The sequence below is a fragment of the Seriola lalandi genome, unplaced genomic scaffold (genome assembly GCF_002814215.2).
Source record: "Seriola lalandi dorsalis isolate HSWRI2012SDOR001 ecotype SW California unplaced genomic scaffold, Sedor1 jcf7180002054854, whole genome shotgun sequence".
Taxonomy (NCBI): domain Eukaryota; kingdom Metazoa; phylum Chordata; class Actinopteri; order Carangiformes; family Carangidae; genus Seriola; species Seriola lalandi.
In genome coordinates, this window is record NW_019525407.1 from 544,190 (window position 1) to 569,757 (window position 25,568).

The window sequence follows — 25,568 nt, forward strand, 5'->3', positions numbered from 1 at the left end:
CCCACCCCCACCCCACCCCCCTCACATGGCATGGCCAAGGTTAAACGGTGACATGCTACAAGGAAGGACATAAAGTTGTAGGAGTCTCTGCAGAGGCGAGAAGCCGTGCCGATGTCATGTCAGGGGGTGGGGTGGTGGGGGGGGGGCTTTGCATCCAGGACCACTCATGACCAGTGGGACGAGACTAAAGAGAGACGGGGGTGGTCGATTGATGAATGAGCCATGTATACAGGGAGGCTGGCGGGGAGTGTGTTTGTGTGTCTGTGTCATCAGGGAGATTGATGTGCAGGAAAGCGTGAGTGTACCTTGCTCATGCGCCAATACACACAAACATGCAAGCGTTCACACACTTTACTGTTCGGCCTGCAGAGAGAGAGAGAGAGAGAGACAGAGAGAGAGACATACATGGACATACATGTGTAGACACAGACACACACACACGCACACACACAGTAAACACTCTTGCAGTCAATATGATGTCATAAATTATTCAAGAAGTCACTCTTCTCTATTGTCAAAGTCAGTATTTACTTCTTGCAGGTTTCCTTGTACCACCCCATCTCTGCTGCGTAGGTGCAGGAAGTATGTGTGTGTGTATGTGTGTGTGTTTGCAGGTGTGTGAGGACAGCAAATGTCATGAAGACGTGTCTGTGCCACAGGCAGGAACTGAACACTTAGTCCAATCTAATAGTTTTTTAATGAGTTCCCCGCCGTATGCTGCTTTGATTAAATGTCCAGGCTTTTCAATAAATTAGCCAGTCCATTTGTTGGATCAGACACCTCTATAACAAAGACGAAGCTGAGAAACAGAAGTGCAGAGCCGACGAGGAGGACAGACTCACTGATGTGATGTGGACTTGTTTAACTGAACTGAGTTTTTTGTGTTTGATTATTTTCTCTGGTGCTTTTACTTTAAAGAGAAACTATGTCACAATTTTTTAAGACGCCACCGTAAAGAGCGCAAGGTCCCCTAAAGTGAGCGAGTTCTCTCCCTGATGTCATGTTCTATAGCCTTTAATAACCAGGGGCCGATCCCAAAAGCTAACTAAATAGGCTTTTGTTTCACTCAGAGAGTAGATAAATTATTAAAAGTCTTAAAGACAGGCTTTAGGTTCCCCTCTTCTTTAAATCAAGCTCAACACTTCCTCCATGTACCCAGGTTTGAGGTCTGCAGTTGGACCCTCTTAAGTGAATTAGGTGTCTCCTTCATCTCTACCATGAGGCTAAAACATCCTCACTGGCTGGGTATCATAGGATAATCAAAAAACAAAATCACGTGGTCTATTTGTTTTTTTTTTTCCAAACAAAAAGTGACAAAAACCAAATTCAAAAAATGGTCCAATTTTGGTTTTTGCAAATTCATTTCTTCATTTTTCTCATTTTTGCAAAAACAGTAGAACGGTGGGTTGACAGGAAGAGGAAGTGCAGTGTAAAAAAGTCCAAATAAAAGCTAAGAGGACATAAATAAAAGTATAGTGTAGTACATATAGAAATATTAAAATCGAATATTCTATTCCCTTGACATTTAAAGGAACAAATGAACTCCCTGACTCCACCTGTCTGTGGGCTAAAATCACAACATTACACTTGATATCTCATAATCTAATAATCAGATTTCCATGAAGTTTTGCTGAGCACATTAACGTCCCCATGAGGCTAAAATCCCTCTGTGTTTTGGTGCTCCAGCCACATCTTCATATAATTACAACAACCTCTTAGAGAATCATATCTGTCAGTCTGGTAGATGTATCATCCACTGAAGAGGTTGGTCAGTTGTATCTATTGATGTGTGATGCTTCGTGGGTTCGCTTAGTGCATCCCTGCTGCCATAACTCGCTGCTGTACAGACATGTGTATGTGTGCAGGCTTGTGAGCTTGTGTGTGTGTGTGTGTGTGTGTGTGTGTGTGGGGCGGGAGGCTTGTCACCTCTGGGAGGAGAATAACGGCTGAATTTCAGCGGCTACTGTTGCTGATGCAGCTGCTGGTTGAAATTCAGTAGTGGGTGAGCTTTGCAACAGGCACTAACCTCTCTGTGTGTCTCTGTGAGGATAATCCCTTCTGGCCATTGGGAAGCTGGCATGACTCATAGAGTTTGGAAAAAGATGTGGGACATATGAAACCAAAGTTTTTGGCTGGCCCTTAACAGTCCTATAATCTGGGATGTTCTGAATGACTGACTGACTGACTGATCATATTTCCACCACTGGTCACCCGAGTGCCTCATCGATGACTTGGAGTTTTTGGATCAAACAGGTTCTATTTGGGAGGATTTTACAGCTGTAGAGTTGACAACTAACAGCATTGTCTCTACATCTAGAGACTCCGGTTTCCCGGCTGCTCGGGAACTGCAGGGAAGAGGAGGAGCGCTTCCAATTCATTGAGCCTCGCCTCCATTACAGCAAATAAACTACCTTCATCACATGTATCATTATTACTAAGGCAGTAAGGAGGCAGAGGAATAACCAAACATAAGACACACCGAGCAGGAGAGAGGGAGGGAGAGAGAGAAGTCGTCACTAACGAGGCTTCGTACTAACGACTATGACCAACTCTACATATCAAACAGAGGGAGTCAGACATAAAGGCCTGCATCTAATAAAAGTCTGTTACGTTCTGGAGCTGAAGTAAATAAAGACTAAACTATTGTGGATCCAGACGGAGGCTGTGCTCCGTGAGAGAGACTGAATAACAAAGATATTGTGTCTCTTCTCACTTTCTCTCTGAGTGATCATGTTACAGTAAATACAGCTGAAATCACAGCTGATAGATGACATCACAGTTACAAAAACAAGACTATGTTTTAACCTAGTCTTGTTTTCATTTATTCATTTTTTTTCACATTTACTAACAGTAACCGTTGTTTCCTGTTTGTCTCTGTGCGTCCCTGCAGGTTACCTGTACGTTACCTGTCTCATCCAGAACTGTTCGGACAAAATGGTGACAGCTCAGTTCCTGGGCAAGATCGACTACAACTCGTTGTTGGTGCAGGACGACTACATATTTGTGAAGGTAAACATCAAAGATTACCAGAGTATCAGTATCAACATGTTGAGGAAGCTCTAATTAATGACCTTACCTCTCCGCATGATTAAGAGTACAGCAAAAATATCCTGCCTGCTCCATTACGCCTTAATAACCTTCTACATGAACCTGTTAATTCGTTTTTAAATTCAATCTCAGGACTCAGTTAATCGGCCTACAAATGCATCAATATGTGTAGCTTGTCAATTTCAGAAGACACCTTAACATACAGTATTGTAATTTAATTTAAGTGCTTAGTGCTTCACAAAATTTGGAAAGCAAAAATGTGTTTGCTTTAAGAAGAAAGCCTTAGTTGAGTGATTTGGGTATCTTCGTTAGAGCTTGAGAGAGAGCTGCTCTGTGTTACCAATCAGAGTAGGTTTAAACCTCAAACATGAAACCTCCATTGAGTTAGATGTATATGTCCTCAGAGAGAGGAGGTTTATTATTTATTATGGAGGTAAATCTGCGCCAGTTAAGGGGTTTCTTTCCTGCCTCTTGCCTTGGTCTTCACATGACTCACTGATTAAATCTCCAAAAAGCTGTAAAACCCTTCACTTTGAAAGTAAAAATCTCCAAGACTAAACATACTTAGCAGATGCAGAGTACAACAGTGAAACATCAAAGTCTTGTGAGTATTTTAAGTGGAGTGAGTCAGAACAGTAAGCTAAGCTAAGCTAAGCTAACTTTAAAGTTGAGTCTGTGCTCTCATAGGATCCCATTCATTTTTAAAATTCATAGAAACATTAATATAAAAATCAACCATTAGAGATATCGTCACAGAAGGTCACGGCACGCATTAATCACACTTTCAAGATGAACCTCGTCTGCACCGAATGAATGCTTTTGAGTTTCACCTTTTAAACGCACTGTATGTGTATGAAACCTGCATCTCCCCTCTTGTTTATTTCCATTCAGCATTTGTGCATATTGTGTTGCATCTGTCACTGTATCTATCCAGTCGACTGTGTTTGCACGCACTCTGGGACTGCGCTGATAAACTCTGCGGCTCAGATAACACACAGGTCCGGCTGCTTGAAATGGAAAAGAACTGCTGTTTAGGACAGTGTGTGGAATTAATCGGGCCTTGTCTATAATTGACTTGCCATGCAGCGCGGTACTGTACACTCTGAAGAGACCCAGAGCTGAATCCCATTTGCATGTGATAACAGTTCAATATACGTGAACTGGTATAGTATAGGATCCCTACAGAGGGATAGAGGAGTTGTTTGCATGCGTGTTGAGCGTGTGTGCAAGAAAATGAGATTCTTATCCGGCAACAATAGGCAAGTCCATCACCCTCCTTGGATCAGCCTCCCGGTGTTCCCGGCCCACTGATGTCAGATGTAGGAAAAATGTATGAACAGAAAACAAACGTTTCACTTCCACATTTTCATTTCCAGATCATGCGTGGACTCAAGTGACATCACTTGAGGACGTTTAGCAGACGTCACACAGCTCCCTGTAGAGACACCAAAGGCTTCATACAGCATTCACAAGGTCATTCTAATAAAGCACACCGGCAAAGAAAAGAAAGAGAGGTGGCAGATGCACATAGCAAATGTAGCAGTTGGTGTTTATTATGAGAGTAACACATGTAGCAAAGCGCAACAAAAACTAACATGAGATTGAGGGAAGCGAGAAACGTCGGAGTCTCCTTGGCCAAAATAAAAAATAAAAAAAAAACTCCCAACACGACCTAGGAAATAAAACTCCTACGTTAACCTACACAGTCAAACAACAAGACAGTCTCTAACCTAACGACCACAGCAACAACACAACAGATTCACAGGCAGGTTGGTGGCTAAAGGGGTAAGAACAGCAGTTGTAGGAGGCTGATTTAGGCTACGTCCACACTACAACGCATCTCTTTTGCTACGTTTTCACCTCCCCTCCAGACGACTCCAGTTTTCCAGCACAGAAAAGAGAGACTTATGGAAACGCTGCTGCTGACCCAGTTTTAGTTTGAAAACTGTGGGATTGTGTTTTAGTCTGGGGGCGGGCGAAAAACAGAGACCTTTGGAAACGATGACGTAGACACCCACGGTCGCTCCCTGATTGGGTCTCATCAGCTGTTTCCAAATGAAAACGTTGTAATGTGGACGTAGGCAGCCAACGAGGGACAGAGGGGGCGGGGCATGACTGACCTGCAACACGCTTGGAGAACATCACACACTAGAACATCGGTGCACCTGTGAGCAGATTTCTGACGAACACTTTTAACTGGTGATAGTACGTTTATAATTCCACAATTTACACGGCCAATTTACACTGACCCTCTGCTCTTTATGAGACTCCCAGTGTTTTGGGAAAGCCTGATAACCAGGTCCACTACAGCGGGTTATTTGCTGGATTGATATGAAGGGATGGGGTTGGGAACCGGCCCCTCCTGGTGCTTATCAGCTGTTAAGGCACTATAGAAATATGCAGAGTCAGAGCTAAGAATGCAGAGTTAGCGTTTGAACACACACACACATACACACACACAAACACACTTCATTTCATCTCACTTTGCCAGCCATTCTTTTGAAAGTGATTCCTTTTGAAAACATGGTCGATAGCATTTCCTTCAGGGGCTTTCATTTGGACGCCACCACCACCACCACCCCCCACCCCCAAAAAAAAAAATAGCTTTTCATTGTTTCATCACTTTTTCATCACCGTTCAGCATAAATAAAAAGCCGTTGTAGTCGGCTCTTTTCAATCACAAATGATGGTTGTAATCACAGCGCCGATGATAGAGGCTCAGAGCCCAAAATAAAAGCACTGAATACAAAGTTCTCCATCAGATTTTAAAAGCAGCAGCTCTAAAAGTTTTAAAGCGATATGGTGACAGGGAGTGTGTTTCAGAAAGTGGCCTTCCAGGCGTCTGAGGTCATCACTTGGAATATGACACGTTCAGCTCCCGTTTAAGTCACTGTCAGTCACCGCGGTTTCCTTCACCGAGCTTCCTCTGCTAATATGTCTGCCTGGGCTGTTTGGGTATTCTGGATCAGCGTCTCATAAGCTTTCTGATCGGCTCTCTCAGCAGGGGGCAGCGTGATTCAGCCTTTTACCCACAGCTCGCAGGCTGTGAGGAGAATGCCAAGGTGTGTGCAGGAGAGAGAGCATTTCCTTGCATTTAACTTTCAGCGCGGTGTGACTCGCCGACAACAGATGGTGAACTCTGCTCCTCACTCCGCTGACTGCACATCGGTTGATGTGTTGACTGGTTCATTTTGTTAGAAGTCTTTTCTTCTGTCTGCAGGAAAAACTAGACACCACACCCCTCGACATGTTTACGCTCCAACATCTCACGGGCTGAACCACACCCGTGTTCAAGCTCTACCTTCATTTTGATCTCAACTACACACTTGTGGAGTTTCACTAATGCATCTTGCAAGTTGTGATGATACCACACTGACAACATCTGTCCACAGACAGACAGACAGACACACACCTGCCAATGTCCTCAAAACCACCTCTGTGGAAGCTACAGCAGGTGTCTCAAGGACCACACACATACACCCACACACACACACACATACACACACACACACAGACAGACTCACGAGGTGAAAGCAATAACAGCCAGATGGTTGATATAGAAATGTTGGAACTCTAAATAAAAACATTTTCTTACTTAAAAGCTTTGAATTCAGTGGTTCCCTGTTTCTCTGCAGCCGAGTGGCTCTGACTCTTCAGTCAGGTCTAATCTAAACGGACTGCACTGATACAGCTGCTTCCTAAACGTATGCAGCTTTCTGACAGAACGCAGCAAACAGAACGTTGCGCTCTGAAACCTGCGACGAACACCCACGCGGCCAATAGAAACGAGGCATCCAGCCAGGCATGGAAAGTGAACAGACAGTAGACCTGAAAACCGGTCGCTGTGGAAACGGAGCTTCTAACCCCAGACTGCTCTCTATACCTGTGGACACCCACAGCCTCTTCCTTCCTGCTCCCCTTCTTTATTTAGCGGAGCTAGTGCTAATGCTTGTTTCTTGGAGCTGGAAAGATACGTCTTAGTTGCTGGGAACGATAGGCCGTAAACATTCATAGTGACGTGTCCTGCTAGAAGTCTGGAAAACTCCACCTTGTGTTTGCTCTGTCCTCTGCGACTCCCCTGAACAGCACAATGGCCCGAGCGGCGAGTGCAGCGCAGATCGTGTCCTGTCTGAAAACCCCCGTTAGGGACCACTCAATCATATCCATCTGCTCAAGGCAAATACAACAGAAGCCACATTCACCCATTCATACAGCGCTCTCTCCCCTTTTCTACCATACACACACATTCACACACCGACGATACATTGGGAGCAATTTGGGGTTCAGTATTTTGCCCAAGGACACAAACCGCTGAACTTCCGATTAGTGGACGACCTGCACTTCCTCCTGAGCCACAGCTGCCCCAGTTTCAATTCAATTTCAATCCAATTTCAGTTTGCAAACTAGTCCCATGTTTCATTTAAACTGGCACAAACAAGGTCCTAAAAAGTCTTAATAAATATAGTTGATGGAACTTGTTCAGATTCTATTGACTTTTACTTCTTTTCAGCAGAAAATAAATCTACACCTATTTTGATAATTGATTAATCAAATGCCAAAAATGTGATGATTTGCCTCTTTGTGTTTCATCAGTGGAAGTTGAATATCTTTGGGCTTTTGACAAAACAGCTGTCCAACGACGAGGATTTTTCACTGTTTGTGGATGAATTATAGACCAAACTGTTTATTGATCAATCGAGAAAATAACAAGCAAATCAGTGGCTATTGACAATAACTGTTAGTTGCAGCTGTTCAATGAATCCACTATTTTGGTGTTTGAATAATGAAGCGAAATGAGTCAGTCAGACACAAGCTCGTTCCAGAAGAAACCATTTGTCATTTTTAACTTTTGGACAGTGTGCAGGTTGTTGCCAGAAGAATGAGTTGTGTGTCATGTGTGGTTTATTTCATTTTTTCGTCCCTTTGCCAGGTCACAACGGGGAATCGCACCAAGCACTACGTGTCCTATCGGCGCAACGAGTTCGTCCAGATGAGGTTTCCCAAGTACGCCCTGCCGAAGGTAAAGCACAGCTTCCGCTTGTTTTTTTGCAAATGTATTCATTACTTCCAAAAAAAAAAGAGGACAAGACATTTTGCTGAAGATACACACGGATCGCTGTCGTGTTTTTCATAAACATTAGACATCATGATGAAGAAGGGCCAATCAGAGGAGCTCCATGATCGTCCAAGTGATGTTAGGGGCTTTAAAACGCCGATAACGATACACTACACAGAACATTACTCAAACACTGAACACATTTCTTGCTATAAGCAGAAAACACCACTTATTACTAACAGCGGTTTAAATATATCGGTACCTTCTCTGACATCCAGCATGACGTACCGCAGAACCTGCTATCACACCCTTTCAGAGATGTAACACACAGGTGTTCAAATATTTTTTATTAAAAGTTAGAATTCAAAATGTTAACCTAAAATTTTAAACTAATATGAGTCATTGCTGAAAGTATGAAACTCCCTTTGCTTTTTGGGCTTTTTGTGCTTTTCGTGTGCTCAGTGTTGCTGCTGAAGCTCGCTACTTTCCTGCAGCTCCTCCAACTTACTAGCAGCTGCAGCAGCCGGCTCCAAGCCCTTGCTGCTAGCTTACACCAGCTGACTCTGGTAGCTGCAGCATCTTTTATTTCAGCTGTTAAATCTGATAGCACGTGTCTTTACACCTCATGGATTATGTGTGAGCCCGTAAATCTCAAAACAATTGCTGCCCACACATTGGCTAATTCTAGCGCGCGCTAGGTTGACAGGTGAAAGGGCAGAGCGGATCAAGATGGCTCCCGGAGGGACACATCACTCAGCCACAGACTCAGGAGTTTGTTGTGACCAAAATCTACTAAACCAGAAGACTTATCAGAACAGTTTGTGTGTGTGACGTCTGAAACCCCGGCTGTCTGAATCTGTGTTTATGAGACTGTCATTTGTTCACTGCAGTTCAGTCGTGGTGCTGATGATTATTTCCCTCATCATATGTCCGTATTATATAAAAACATCACATGGATGTTAACAAGGTGAGACACTTGATTTTCATCAAAGGGAGATTTAAATGTTCAAAAAGCCAGTTTATGCATTTGAGGGTGAAGCGGCTCTTCCCTCACTTTAAATATTCAGCTCCACAGCCCTCCTGCTGACAGTTCCACTTCTCGGTTGGTGTCAGATGTCGGTACAATGTCTGTACTCAAATGAAAGCCAGTACTCGCCCGATACACGATCGCGCACATTAAATATTCACCACCGATCATCGACCCAGTCGCATCTCATGTCTCTGACATAGGCTGAGGCGATAAATGAGCTCCACGCCGATACAAGACCAGGCAGGAACGTTGGCTGGCGGCGCCGGGGACACGGGGCTGTTGGACTGTCTCACTGAGAGCTATTGAACTGTGCTGATTGAATGTGGAGCCCAGGGAGACGTCTCGTGTATTTTTTTTTCAGCTTTAAATTAAGAAAAAAAACCTTTAAGACACTCGTTGGCATTGACACTCTGTCAGACAGGAGTGTGTGGAGTCCACACACACACACACACACACACACACACTCACACACACACACTCTTCAGGAAATGTATAGAATAACTCTTGTTCGACTCCACCCCACCACTTAGATCTTATGCCTCAATTGCTTGACACTACCTCAGCTACAGTTCTCAGTGATCCTTAAGCAAGGTGAGAGGGATTGAATTCACACACACACACGCACACACACACCCACACCCTTTCAGCAATTAGAGATGATCAGGATCAATTGAAAAGGTGTGGCAGGAGAGCAGTGGATAAATTGGTTTGTGTATGAACGTGTGTGTGTGTGTGTGTGTGTGTGTGTGTGTGTGTGTGTGTGTGTGTGTGTGTGTGTGTAAGTGTGTGTTTGGTTAAAGTATGCCCTAGTTGTTCTTTCTCTCTTGTCTCCCCCTCTCTCTACATGTGTCCTCTTACTTGGGTGAGCAGATAGGTCACACTCTTCAGCTTTTAGGTCGAGCGACACAGAGGGGGGGCGGTGGAGAAGGGGGGGTAGAGAGGGAAATGAGAGATGGAGTGAGAGACGGAGGGGAGGAGCCAAGGAAAAAGTGTGTGTGTGTGTGAGGGTGAGAGAGGGAGTGTTTCCATGTTTTTCCACTGTGAATAATTGAAGGGTTGGAGGATGAAAAATGCAGAGGCCATCAGAGGAAGCAGCTTGGCTCTGTCCTGCGAGACCTGACCTGAGTTATGGATTAACCACGCGCACACACACACACACACACACACACACACACACACACACACACAGACACATGCATACAGCTTACTGGGCTGTGAAATAACAGGTAATACGTGCGCCTTTTTGCTCTGTTTCCATCCTCTCCCTCGCTGTCTATCGCCCAGGACGTAATCACCTTCCTGTTTAACCAACTACAGCGCAGAGTCAGCTTCAGTGGACCAGATATGTTGTCTGTGGCTCAAGGGCACTGCAGCAGTGGTACTTGGAAGAAGTCTCTGGTGATATTGCCAGGAAGCTCAAATCTATTCTGTACCTCCACAAACACATGCCCATTTTTTTCCACATCTTAGACTTGTGCGATTATTGGATGTTTCGTGGGTTTGTTCAATAAACACACAGAAGATTGTAACTGTCCGTGCGGTATTAGCTTAGGCACACGCTTGTCTACAGAGTGGATCACATTTTATGACCAATCAGTGCAGGAAACCAGGTCGTTCCAAAGGGGTTCGCTCACTTTCTCTTGCCACTGGAAATCCACGTCCTTGTCAGTGTCGGGCTCAGAGCGCGAGGTTGGGATCGACACTAGAGATTTGTTTGTTCACTTTTTTCACGCCATCATTTCACTAAAACAGTCGAAATCAGTTTGAGACATCTGACGCCTGAGTTATCACCATTTTGATATATGCTTCTAATTACCAAAGGGGATTGATCTTATCTTTAAGACGGTATGTTTAAGAAATCCGGATGTAGCCAGAAGCCAGCCGAGTGTTTCCGAAGAGTAAAATGTGTGGGCCAACCGTATCAAAGGCCTCTTTACAGAATTCAGTGTGAATAATGTCCAAGGGGCACGATGAGGATTTTAATATGATTAATGGGATCTGTTGAGTGTGAAAGGAAATGAGCTCAATGCTGCTGAGAGGAGGGTGAGCACACTGAAGAGGTTATTATATCACAGATGACTGCCAGGGGAAATCTGGCATCGGATGTTGTCCTTTTTTTTTTTTTTAATCAAATGAGCAAGACGTTCCTCACACTTCTGACCAAGTCTGGGTAATGATGGGAGTTTAACCCTGTGAAAAGCCCGGAGCCGGGAGAGACTGTAGCAGCGCACGTGAGCTCCCAGCAGGAATACGAGAGACATGACATGAGCGCGGGACCTTCTTATGTCAAGAGAGTATTCCAGTTTTAGCACGTGCAGCGAAACAGAACGTTTAACATTGGAATTTGGTAAAAGAGCACAAGGCAAGTAACACAGCTGGAGCCGAGCTTGGCGTCTCAACCTTTCAGCCCTACAGTAAAAAGGGCTCCTGACTTAACCTTTTCACCGGTTGCCAGGGTGCGAGCAGCTTTTCTCGGGTTGGTCGCACACAGCGCGTGATTCGGTCGCACCCTTTTTGCTGCAGCGTGGTGTCAAGCCCGGAGGAGAGCGGCAGCGGCTTGACACGGATAAGGGTCGAAAGGCTGCGCAGGTCGGGTCACGACCTCTCCTCTTGGCCAAAACCCAGTCAGTCAAGTTTAAGGACTGACTTGATGTGACATCTTTGTTGTAACACAAACCAATACATCAAGTCAGGATTTCAGCCTGAGAGTAAAGAAGAATGCGCTTTAAGCCAAACGGATGGCATTTTCAAAACTTACGCGGCTTGTCATGCCAGACGCTGACATTTCCCAAGACCGTTTGTCTTGCCCTTATCACACTATATTTAGCTCCTTTAGCTATGGTGAAATGTAAAGGCCCATCTCAAATGCCACTGACTCCAGAAATAGAGCAGAGAATGCAGGTAGCCTGGAGCTACAACCACATTGTGTTGCGCAATCTACGTTCTGGCTTTGTATTTTTGCTTCTGGTGCCAGTTCGTCAACCGGTTAAAGGTGGACTGGGATCAGGTTGAAGTAAACATTTTTAAGAAGTTGCCATGTTTTCAACAACTGGCCTTTTTTTTGTCCTTTTTAACCGTTCCTACCATCACACCATCTGTACACTTAGACCCTTTCAAGTGAGGGAGAGATTCTGCTTTTAAAACACATTTGTTAAAACTATTAAAATGTTATTAAAAATTCAATTTTGTATTGAGGACATTTCTGTAGTTTCCAGACTTTGGTTACTATGAGAAAAACAAATGTTCCCTGCTGAAGCTTCTTTACAGCTTCAGTGTGACAAACTGTCCTAGTTGTACTCACAGTCTTTGAGACTGTTCTACATGCCGTAGCTTCCAAAAGAAAATCTCTTTGAATTTCTCATCTCAACCAAATCCACTCGGTAAAGTTCACGTTTTGGCGTCTGCTCGCTGACGGAATAGAAAAGGTTCTTTCAGCTGCCGTTCGTCACATCCGTGTTCCAAATTGGCTCGACAGCTGTGTTTGATCTGTATTTAAGGTGCAAACTGTAGGTTTAGGAGCAAGCTCTTCACAGGTAAAGACATATGCAGACTTAAGTTGTGTGTGTGTGTGTGTGTGTGTGTGTGTGTGTGTGCGTGTCTGTGTGGGGTTGGTGGGGGCTCAAGTGTTGGAAGAATTACCACCTACCCGGGCACAACCTCCTTCTAAAATCTTCCCTTACACACACAGTTGTAAGATTTCAAAGGCAGTGTAAAAACAGTGCGAGGCAAATAATGTGTACATGCATCCACTACATGTTATGTCTCTAATATTATGTTTACAAATCTGTTTTTTTACTCACTATGACATCACATATTTCATGGCACAAATTGCCATTTAAAGATTCACAGATGACTGCTGGCATGATTGAGGGGCACCCACCCAATGACTGGTTCAAGAGTCATTAATCACACTTTACAACTGCTAGGACATGGCAGTAGTCTGCAGCATCATGGGAACTTTCTTATGGTCTACATTACTCCTGTTTCATGCAGAGTTGGGTTAAGGCGTTTCAGCCTTTTGCACCAAGTCACAAAAAGGAACTGATTTGCGAGTCTCTGATGTAACCGTTGAAAAGCTGATCAAATCATATAAATAGAGAAACAAAACAGCATGTGCAGGCAAAGGTGATTGAAGAGAGTTCTCCCTTTGGGAAAGACGAGTGGCCCAGAAAGCAAAAAGGAATTATCAGCCAATCGGACGACCACGTTCTGTCCAGTGAGTTCACTGTAATGCCCTCAGGCCGGCGTTACAATAAACCACTGCTCCAAGTCCTTCATTCCTTCTGCTATCAGGCTACTAAACACTAACAGTTGTCATTTTGTTAGATTTAAATTTTTTAATTCAGTCATTCATGTATTTATATTATTTATTCACTATAGGAACTGTAACATATTGTGTTATTTTTGATCTATTTTACATGTTTTATTTTTATTTATGTTACTTCTGCTGCTTCTGTTCCTTGTAGTGACTCATGTATGTCAGTCCTCTGACATTAACTTATTTGCCTGCGAGCTTTGACGTTGTGTGTGTGTGTGTGTGTGTGTGTGTGTGTGTGTGTGTGTGTGTGTGTGTGTGTGTGTGTGTGGAGTGGGTGTGTGGAGTGGGTGAGCTGCTAAAGAATTGCCCTTTTTTGGGGTTGGATAAAGTTGTGTGATCTGAATGTGAATGTAAGGGAAAGTGTGTCCGAACCTTTGTCTGGTACTGTGCACGTATTAAAGAATGCGTTGCTTGTACACGTGTTCAGTCAGTGTTGCTGGCGTGTATTTAGGTCGTCACTTAGACACACTGTATTTTCTGTAGAGGAGGATTATGTTTTCAGCCACTGTGGTGGGAGGAGGGTCTGACTCTGAATGTTAAAAGGCAGCTGGAGTTGAAGTTTGCACACTTCTCGGCGCCAACTTCTCCTTGAGCTCCAAACTGCTGCCTGAGCCGAGCATAATGCTTTCAAAGTGATTGGGAAGCTGCATTCATGGATTTATAATCAGAGAGGAGGGGATGGGGAAAAAAGGAATGGGAGATGAAGTGAATCAGAAAGACTTCAAACAAGACCTGAAGAGAGTACACTTTCCCTCTCACGGCTGTTCACAACAGCTAGGAAGGAAAAATGGTGTTTGTATGCTTTTGGTATCAAACATTGTTCATTCACTGCCATCTAAATCAATATTGAATAAATAAATAAATAAATAAGGGTATGAAATAAATCCTGAAATAAATGAAGAGGCAATATATTTAGAAATATATAAATAAAAGTAAATATATAAGTGAGTAAATGAATAAATACTGTTTCTTTGGTCTGTGAGATAACCACGCCCCCTCATTTGAATATAACAGAGGGAAGTAAAAAGACTAGGGAAATAAATGTGGCATAGGGAAATAAAAGTCTCCAGAAATAAATAATTGTGGAATTATGAAATAAAAGTCCCCTGACATAATTATTTATTTATGTATTTAATATTGATTTAGATGGAGATTGTAGAATAATTCTATAAACCCTTAAATGTACAATCAGTTCTTTGTCATAGTTTCTCAGTGTCTCCAAAGGAGTGAAAAGAGCTGATTTGGAACCAGTCTGATTATACATTACAGGCTAACCATGTCAACAATGTGTTAATGTAAACTGACCCTGGATCTGCCATTAATGATCCAATTACTTCTCTGCTGACATCACAGGAGGCAGCCGCCCAGCGCCTGTGATAAACTCTTCTCCACTTCGTGGTCGGACCATCACTTGAGCTTCACAGAGTGACTCAGGAACAGTAGAAATTAGGAGATCAGTGCACAGCTTTCTATTTACCGTTACTACTCAGAGCCCATGACTATAAATCCAAGTGTAATAGAGCTCTAGTGTTTTTTCTGAGCAGGGTGGCGGCGTCTCGAGCGTCTTCCCCTGTGCCCTGATGGCTTTATCATGGAATGTTATGTTAATGTAATCACTAACAAAGTGTAAAGTGCTGAGTCACCATCTGTGCAGTCGTTATAGTCTTTCATGAGTGATGAAGCAATTTGCATGGGAGGCTCACAAGCCTCGAAAAAAAAACCTAACACGTTTTCTAAACTGTCGAAAACAGTTTTTCAGCGTGCTCTCTTATTTCCCCCAGTTTGTTCCTGTGACTCTGTTTATTGGATTATGTTCTGGCTCTCAGTCAGCTGCTGTAAAACTTTGTTGCTATTACTGTTTTATCTGTTCTTCTCCATCTCCTGGTTCATTCAACTTTTTCCTCTTTCTTCTTGCCTCCTTTCATCACTGCTTTTTTTCTGTTTTACCCTCCACTTGTTTGTCTTACTTTTCTTTCTTTCTTCCTTTTCAATGTCTAATGTCTTTTTGGTTTTTTCCCTTCATACGTTTTTCTCTTTAATGATCTCCCTGAAGTACGGCAGCCCAGAGAGCTCAACCCAACTTCAGAAAACACATGCAAATAGACGACAACACAAACAGCTTCAGAAACTCTCTTCATCAGTTTGCCGACACATGAGCCGCAAATACTCACAACACAACAGAAGTGTTTCCAGGGGACAGTAAAAAGTGGTGCACTTGGCTGGCACGCACTTGTTGTAGAATGCTTTTAACTTCAAAAGTCACAGTCGGGCGTTGAACAAGAAGTGCTCTGTTATTTCCCCCAGCCAGGATCACTTTTTCCTTTTTAAGACATTTTTTGCCTTAACTCCGATATCAACTGTGAGAGAGGGAGAGAGAGAGAGAGAGAGAGACAGAGAGAGAGAGAGAGGATGATGATATGCAGCAAAGGGCCACGGGTTAGACTAAACCCAGGCTGCTCCGGTTAGGATTTCCATTGTGTAGTTGTTTTCTTCTGAGGCCTTCACTGCTCTCTCACTCCCAACACCGCTGATTCATGATAATACTGACGTTTCCTTTCCTGACCCCCACTTCTCCCTCCGTCTCCCCCCAGGATGTTCAGATAGTGAGTACGGACGAGAACCAGGTCTTCCTCGCCCTCCAGGAGTGGTACCAGTCAGATACGTATAACCTGTACCAGTCGGACCTCCAGGGCGTCTACTACTCCATCGTCCTGGAGAACGTCCGCAGCACCAAGCAGCCGGAGGAGAACGTCCTCATTGACATCCTGGAGGTGAGATGGAGTGGAAGTGTTGTGAGTGTTGGTCTCATGCAGTATTCAAAAATGTAAACTTATAAATTAGAAATGAACCTCAGTTTCAAAATACATTCATATTCTACACAATGTAATTAGTTGGACTTGTGAACACGACTGAGGCCAAATGTAAGCTCCTTCACCTCTGGGACTCTTCACCTCCGTGGTTACTATAATAACGGTCATGTCTTGGTTAGGTTTAGGAAAAGATGGTGATTTGTGTTAAAAAAAAAAAAAAGTACTTCCTCAACATTAGACATTCTTTGTTGCCATGGTTACAATAACAACAACGGACAGTCACGGACAATAGCAACAACATAAACAGTTAGTTTCACATGGGAATCATATTCATCCATCCACCACAACCTCCTCCTGACGTGGACTTTGTCTCTCTTTATACTACGTCACCGCACTTTTCCCTTTGTTCCTGTCATCATTACTGCCACCACTAGATGTCTCCTAGCAACAAAACGTAACTATGGGTCATAATAACCTGCTGCACAGACGACCTGTGGGCTTGTTTTTTTACAGGACAGTCTTGTTTTTTTTACTCCTAAAACATGAATATGATTTATGACCTCATACAACCACTGAATCTTTTGTAGCAAACATAATCATATCCGACACACATGCACGCACGCACGTACGCACACACACAGAACTGTGACCTCAGTCAGACAGCGTCTCCTCCTCTCCTTTGGTGCGGTGTGCACACCAGAGGCTGCAGCTCCATGAAGGAGCCGGAGGGGAGAAGGAGGATGTTTGATATGAGAATTTTTTTCTCAAACAGTCTCAAAACAAATTGTGAGTCACTAGGTAATGTGTGCTTTTTTGCATCTGCTTTCAGTAAGTGTTGTTTGTATCTAGCTTGCTAAAACACCAGCAGACAAGCTAATCCAGCGTTAGCTGCGCAGACGCAGTCTAAAGACAGTCAAAAGAACGGCAGCATGTGATTTGTGGACAGTGTGGGACATCTGTATTTCAGAGCCTTACTGCATTATAGCACAAACAGGGGGGGCATGGTTGAGAGTGAGTTTTAACAAGAGATGACAAAAGTCAGGGAGTGGTCTCTGCAATTTACAGAAAGGTCCTGCAGTGTGCAGGAGATGTATAATGTATCATGGTAACCTACACATCAGTTCATTAGTGCATCCATGCATTGCTTAGGCCCTTTTTCCCTAGACAGGTCGTCCGGCCTATTTGGGGAATCCAGAGATTTACCCAGACTCCATGGCATTATGTAATCCCCTCCAGCGAGTTCTGGGTCAGTCGCTCATTCTCCTCACAGTGGGGTATGCCAGAATACCTCCTCAGGGAGGCATCTGGGAGCCATCTTAATCAGATTTCTCAACAACCTCGACCGTCTCTTTTCAGTGCAGCGGAGCAGGGATGCTCACTCCGACCTCCTTCCAGTGTCTGACTCCTAATCTTGTGCCCAAACTCCATGGGAAGGAAACTCATCTCACCATCCAGAGACTCACTGCTTGAGTCACAAATCAAAGCCCATGTTGGAGGTGTGAAACTTCATGACATCACGTACCACACCACTCCTCCTGTCAGCCTCACGCTCCATCTTGCCTTCACTCGAGAGCAAGAGTCGACAGAGTAAAAAGAAAACCCTGCGTCATAAATATTGTGAGCTTTCGAGCCTCAGCTAGACGTGAACTCGATACAGCCATCATGAGTTTTTAAAGAGACTCCTTCTACCAAGTCTGGGCACAATTCATTCTCACATAAAACAAGCTTCAGGTATCCTGATGGTTGCCACTGAAGTTTTCCCTCCTTACATACTGTTTATCTATCAACATCGAAAATCTTTCTGTACATGAAATGCAACACCACCGTCCCTTTTGTTTGTCTGATTTACCCTAAAACAGTCGTAGCCTTTTAACACAAAAGCCCTTTTCATTTGTTAACTAAGTCTCACTTATGGCAATAACTTGTAATTAATGTTTTAATGATTTTAATAACATTTGCATGGAGGCTTCTGCTATCTGAATGTATGATTGAAAAACCCTCCAGTGTGTCAAGTTATGAAAGTGATTCTCATAAAGATATTGGAATCATAATACGAGTTTACCTCAGGATCTGTCATTTTCAAAACGGAAAGATTTATGTTCTGTCAGATTTCAAAAACTTAGATTTATCTCCTCTAATTTGTTTTTGTTACATCCATTCCCCAAAAAAAAAAAAAAAATCATTACTCAGCTTCTTCAATAGCAAAATCGTTGTCCGTCATATCTCTAAGTTGTTCAGGAATGAGATTATGTAACCCGAGGGTTGGGTACGTGGCGTTACGGGTCATGTTTGATAAAAGAAACAGCTGGATGGGGACGGATTCGCAAGAACAAGAACACTTCCTGTTTCTAAGTCACATTCGCTCAACTAACCAATCAGAGATGTGTAAATAATTATCCGTATAAATACTGTAAATATATATATATATATATATATATTTTTTTTTTTAGCAAATGAACTCAAATATACAACATGAATTAACATCTAAACCTTACAATTAAGATAGACAGTTCCGCTGCAAACTACAGTCTAACTCAATCCATCTTACATTAATCATGAAGACTTTTGTTGTGGTGACTGAGCCCTAAACTTGCCTTCCCTTTCTCTCATGCTGTAATGTTGTAGCACTCAAGCTACTCTTCATCTTTGTGTCTGAGCATAAATGTTCACAGAGAAAAGTGGAGGAGGTAGACGGAGAGAGCTATTGCTGGAGAGAAGAATGGACCACACGCAGCAGAGGCCCCTCGCTGCAGAACACATTTCCCTCTCCTCTTACATCACTCGCCCGGGGCGGCACTCTCACCACATACTGTAGATAGAGACGGAGAAGCCGACCACGACGTACAGGGGGATGGGTAAAGGCCGGGGGGGGGGGGCAAATGGAAGCAGAAAAGTGAAGAGAAGAGATGAGGTGCAGACATAAAGGAGAGAAGCCCTGCGTCCGGAGATAATACAACCCGGCTTATGTGCTTTGATTTAAACAATCACCTTTTTTTTTTTCACTCTATAAACATCAGTGCTGGATAATAGATAGCAAATGGAGCTCGGGGAGTCTGTGGTCGCAGACGTGTCTGACACGCTGCCTGGCTCTGTTTAAATGTCTGTCCGTGTTGTCTTCATCGTCGTCTCTCTGTTAAATGTTTCAGCTTCAGTTAGTAATGTCACAGCCACAGAAACCATGCAGTGTGTATTGATTTCAGCGGATTCAACTTTTACAGCCCTGCACTTTCTGTGTCAGTGGTTTGCTTTCAGCCTCCAAGTAAAGGCATGGCTCTGTAATGTATTAGTCCATGGGTAATCAGGTTTCAACCGCGTTCTCTTATATGTTCTGGTTGATATTCAAATCTAGCTTTATAGTTCAAGGTAAAGTTACAATCCGGCCACAGCAGTTTTATGTTGGGACTCTTTATGAGACCTCTGCTTCGCTATATTTAGTCTTCACTGAATCTCTACTGAGAATGTTGCGCAGAGCCTCGGTGGGGCATAAGAAACTACAGGACCAGGTTTCATGTTAAGAGGAGTTGCCAAGCCATGCACAACACTTACAGGAGCGTCTACGGTGGCTGCACCTTTAGAAAACACATGCAAATACACAAAACACAAACAAATTCACAAAACTTCTTCATCAGTTTGGCAACAAATGAGCTAATGTTAAGAATAATACTATCTTAAATCCAAATTATGGGATGTGTGTGTGAGACTATGTAACATTTGAAACAAGAAATAGCACATTCATTCTCTTGAAACTGAAATATAAAAGGAAGTAGAGATTGTTATATGGACAACAATATGGAAACAACACGGAGTCTGGCCTCATAAGGTATTTTATTACACCTTCTCAGAAATCCCACTATGATAATAGTCTTCCTGTTTGCTGGAGAAACTGTGGAAATCAAAACACAAAACACAAACCACTACGATATTTTCTGGGACCGCCCTGTCGTCAGAGGAGAAAGATACACGAGGCCCTTCAAGACATTTTTAAATGTGATGTCCCTCTAGAAATGATGTATTTTGAATATATACCTCAAGTTATCCGACTTAAAATGCTATGTAACTCACATTTCCGAGTCAGTTTTATGAGTTTACCTAGGCACTTGTGCTACTGTCACTCTACATTTTAGAATTTCTGACGCCGTATCCGCACCTTTTGGCCACAGTGGTCACTGCTCAGATAATGTCTTCCAAGGTTAACAAGCTGCCGTAAATCCACCTCGTTCCCCAGGTACGTGGAATCAAAGGTGTCTTCCTGGCCAATCAGAAGATCGATGGCAAAGTGATGACGCTTATCACCTATAACAAAGGACGAGACTGGGAACCCTTGGCCCCGCCTACCACTGACATGAATGGCAAGCCGATTAGCTGCAAAGCAGTAAGTACTGAGCCCCTTTTAGTTGCTGACTTTATTTAACCTGAGTGTGTTTCCTCCATAAAGCTACGCAGCGATACGTTAGAGAACCGAGTGCAATATAGTGCTGTGAAATGCATTACATCCTTGATGTAATGTAATGATGACATCTTGAATGAATATGCTGCAAATGTAGTATATACACATAAAATAAAAGCACATATATTATATTATATATGAAACCTGTTAGAAATTGGAACTATTTCACATATTGACATATATGTCCAGCCCATACAAATGTGTATGTTTATGTATGTATGCTTATATTGTAGATATATGTTACATGAATATATATCCATCTCAAAGCCTGTCAGTATATATTGATATTATACAGTGAGTACACACTTTCCCAGAATGAGAAGAGACATGTTTAAAATGAATGAGAAATTAATTTAAAAAAAACATGTATAAACATGTATAATTTTCATATGTAAGTTGTTTAAATGAACTTACATATATAAATTAAATATATATTGTCGACATATATGCTCACAACATGTTATACCATATAAAAATTCATCATAGATATTATTGATATATTTACATATACAAATTTTACTATGGCTGTTTCATGTATAAACTTCATATATCCAGAGGATGTATATATGTGATAATAATATATCCTCTTACAGGAGACATATACAGCAACATCACTCTTGATATAGGAACATAGATGTCATATATTATATTTCTGTATGTGTACACTACTACCACACTATACTATACAATATGTTCAGACTTGGTCTCTGCACACTGTGATGCAGCTGCACCATCAAACACACTGAGAGCTGTTGACCAGCTCACTCTGACCAGCAGTGTGAACACAAGGCAGGAGAAGGGAGGATGAGTGTTGCACTTTGAAGAATGTGTGTGAGATGCCTGCCTGGCTTTTCCATCCGTCTTGTCAAAGTTGTTACTGCGAGGCAACAGCGGCAAAGAGCCATGAGTCAGCTGCAGTCTGATATCCATACATCACACCACACGCAGAGATAAAGGGGGGGAGCAAGCCCGGTCCTTTATTTGAACCATCACTCTAGTCAGCTGAAAGGTTTGAAATGAGACGCAGATATCAGAGAATCAGCTCCAGACTGTGTGAGAGACACACACACACACACACACACACACACACACACACACACACACACACACACAAACTTCTTCCCTTTAGCTTCATCTGCTCCTCAGCTCTTCTGGAATCACGTCTGCTGGTCATAGAGACGGCTTCGTTTCAAACACTGGTGTCTCTCACATCGCCTCACTGACACAAACAACACACGGTCAGCTGTATCCATTACCTTACCGCCCGACAGAGACTGGGTCACAAACAAAGGAAGGTTTTTGGCTTCACCTTCATCCACGGTACATGGAGGAAGGTCCAAAGAGGTCACAACTCCAGCAGCGCCTGTAGTAAACAAGTGCTACAAGTGCTGCTGGAGCTTTGGCCTCTAGAGACTGGGTGAGCGTCATGGCCTCTTGTATGGACAGGAGCAGTTCAATGTCTAATGTTTTTACAATTACGATCTGCTTTTAGTTCAGTGTTAAAAAAGACAAACAGGGATTCAGTGTTCCCTCTCCAATGGCATCACTGTGACTGTGAATACACAAAGAGTAGAGTTAATATGTGCCGCTAACACTTGGAAAGGAAAACACACTCTAACACGCTGACACTGTTGAACGGACAGATGAAGAAGATAAGGCAGGTTGTAAATAAAGTGGGCATGCTAGAAGTTATAGGTCATGTATTCCAATGTAACAATGTAACACTGACCATTTCTGCAGGGTTGGAATGTCTCTACATTCATTTGGATTTAAATATGTTCATATCTCGTTGTGCTAATGAAGTCCTGCTAACTCTATGTCAAATACATGGCATGCTTCACAATAAAAGCGTCCTACTGTTTTACTGGTGGAAAGCTTTGCAGCAACAAGTATTCAACAGTGCAACTAAACTCCAAACCACAGACATTTGTTTACAAGCCACAAAAATACTAAGAGGTGAACGCAAAAAGAGACATTTAAAAATGGCATTTTCCTTTTAGTCTCTGGCACGGCTGCACACCTTGCTACCAACTAGGTCAGTGTAGTGTACTGGCCTGCGCTGACCTGCAACTTGGTGTCAGTATGAACAGATCTGCTTCTGACAGATGTTTGCATTTGTGAATCTCACGTCTTAACCCCCCCACCTTTATATATCTGAAACCTCCGTACTGAGCTGTATTTGCAGTATATTATCAGGTATCCGTATGGGAAGACTCATTAAACATGGCTACGTGTGAGTGTCTTTGAACTGTAACCAAAGCTTTCTAGTTATAGTCTTGGATGTAGTTAGGTTGTTTAATAACATACGACATGGTGGATCAGTGTATACAGTCTGGATACATGGATTTTTGTTTTTGTGTCCCCTCTGCAGCCTGACTGTCACCTCCACCTGCACCTGCGCTGGGCGGACAACCCCTACGTCTCTGGGACAGTCCACACCAAAGACTCTGCCCCGGGTCTCATCATGGGCGCCGGTGAGTCCCCAGAGCAAATATGTACTTTAGTTATTCATTTATTTTACTGTTTGAGCATATACCAGGTGCAGACCTCTAAAAGTATTTCTAGTTTTTTAGTATTGAGGGTTGTACAACTTTCAGACCACAAGAGTGCTGGTGAAGTCAATAAGTATTTTTACTTGATTTGTTGATGTGTGTATCTTTACAGTAAATAAACAAAACTCAACCAGCTTGTATGTTGTATCATGACAGGGTCGACTTGTTAGCTTTCTCTTTCGTCAGACTTCTTTCATTCAGCTGCCTTTTTGAATGCTAGCATTCGGCTACACTACGTTGCACAGCCAATCCACCACGGCCACATTGTTTACACCACGAACAAGCTGATCACACTGGAGGCAGTCGGCACGGTGATCAGCAGAACGGACACTCTCTTACACCTGGCTAAAAACAACAAAGCACGAGCACAAATGAAGAGGGGAAGTGAGATCCGATCACATGTTGTCACTCAAGACGCATTTTAATGCGTGTGAACCATAGACTGTAAATAAAGATGGACGTAGCCTCTGTGACGACACCCACAGGTCTCTGAAAAGCGGTTTTGACGCTCAGAGTGATCTGCTAAAGAATCACCCTCATCCATGTGTATATATATTACATGGTTGACACAAACACACACATACACACACACCTGGATGTATTCTTACTGCACCTTTTGTATTTAATCACTGCTAGTCACAAATAACATCATGGAACAAAGAGACACTCAACCCATTATCCTCACTGCTGTTTGCACTTTTCATTGAACCTCTGGCAGCTTTCATTAAACAATGCGATCACATCACAAGCATCCAAAGTCACTCCACCATATAATTAGTTTATATGCCAATAACATTCAGTCATACATCACAAACCCCTCATCCTCACTCCTTTCAATCCATAATCTGATCAGCAGCTATAGTGTGGTGTCTGAGGCCGGGGACCTTCTTTTCAAACGAACAGTAAAATTGATTTAATATCTTGGAAATCACCTTTCTCCAAATCTAAATGAATTATTCCAACTTTAACTTCACCCCCCTACTAAGAGATATGAAAGACAACCTAGAGAGACGGTGCTCTCCGTGTTCTTCCCTCTCTTTGAGTCTGCTGTTGACACAAAGCTCATGTGATCTCTCTCTCCCCCCCCCACCTGATGAAACTTTCAATTCTTCATCTTTCTTCCAGGTAACCTCGGCTCCAAGCTAGTGGAGTATAAAGAAGAGATGTACATCACCTCAGACTGTGGGAAGACATGGAGACAGGTACATCATGTCCTCCTTTGTGTCACTTCTTTTTACCCTCCCTGCACTCCTGTCCCTGGTCACCACCCCCCCTCCTTATCTTCACTGCACTCTCTCTGTGCTCTCATGAAAGTTACTCATTGATTCCAGTTTTTTTTTTCTCTTGTTCTGACTTGGACTGATGTAAATTGTTGTGTTGGTGACATCATTTCCAGTTGACCTCCAACCCCTTTATGTCTTCTTTGAAGGTTTTTGAGGAGGAGCATCACATCCTGTACCTGGACCACGGTGGGGTCATTGTCGCCATCAAGGACACCTCTATTCCCCTCAAGATACTCAAGTAAGGTCACTGTTATGTCGCCACAGAAGTAGCAGTCTTTCCTTTAACAGGGTGTGATCATTATTTTTATGTCTCCGCGTCGGCGACGGTCAGAGCCGGAGGCGTATTGTTTACTGGTTGTCCATCCGTCCGTCCCATTGATCAGATTTTGGTGTGCAAAGGTCAAAGGTCAAGGTTACAGTGACTTCAGAAAACATGATTTTGGCCTTGTGAACGTAATATCTCTACAACTCCTCCAGGGAATCTCTTCACATTAGGCACACATGTCCATTTGGACTCAAGGATGAACTGATTAGATTTTGGTGGTAAAAGGTCAAGGTCAGTGTGACCTCCCAAAACTATAACTGAAGACGTCTCACAGTAGTAATAGACACAATTTCACACAAATGTTTAATATTTTATATTTTATATGACTCAGGATGAACAGGGATGTAACCTAAAACTAGTCCGAGTGGCGGAAGCGGTAAATCTAGTTATTAAGACCGTTTAGTGTCATCCATGTGACCTGATTTTATGCAGGTTAATTGAATAATTTATTCTGGAATGGAAGAAGCCTTTGGCTCAGTTGTTCCATCAGGAAATCTTTGCTGACAGGTGACTGACAAGACACCAAGATGAAAAAGTAAAAATATAGAAGTCATACTTTAAAGGTTGATTGACCTGACCCATCCAGTGCACTGCGTCATTTTATACCTTTTCACAGGACAGGAAAGATCAGTTAGTCCCCCAGTATCCACTGTACCCTTCAAAATCATCTAAGAACCCCCCCCCCCCCCCCCCCCCCCC

At 43.1% G+C, this 25,568-nt stretch overlaps 1 protein-coding gene across 6 annotated transcripts in view; it reads left to right on the forward strand.

The window, feature by feature from the left end:
* The window catches only part of sorcs2 (sortilin-related VPS10 domain containing receptor 2), a 318,859-nt gene that overhangs the window by 273,966 nt on the left and 19,325 nt on the right, over positions 1–25,568 (forward strand). For all 6 annotated transcript variants that reach the window (XM_087179561.1, XM_087179559.1, XM_087179562.1 and 3 more), the window contains exons 7-13: positions 2,891–3,009; positions 7,979–8,068; positions 16,044–16,223; positions 20,488–20,634; positions 23,081–23,183; positions 24,387–24,463; positions 24,691–24,782. In XM_087179561.1, the coding sequence (XP_087035687.1) occupies positions 2,891–3,009; positions 7,979–8,068; positions 16,044–16,223; positions 20,488–20,634; positions 23,081–23,183; positions 24,387–24,463; positions 24,691–24,782 (808 nt within the window). The remainder of the gene's footprint in view (positions 1–2,890; positions 3,010–7,978; positions 8,069–16,043; positions 16,224–20,487; positions 20,635–23,080; positions 23,184–24,386; positions 24,464–24,690; positions 24,783–25,568) is intronic.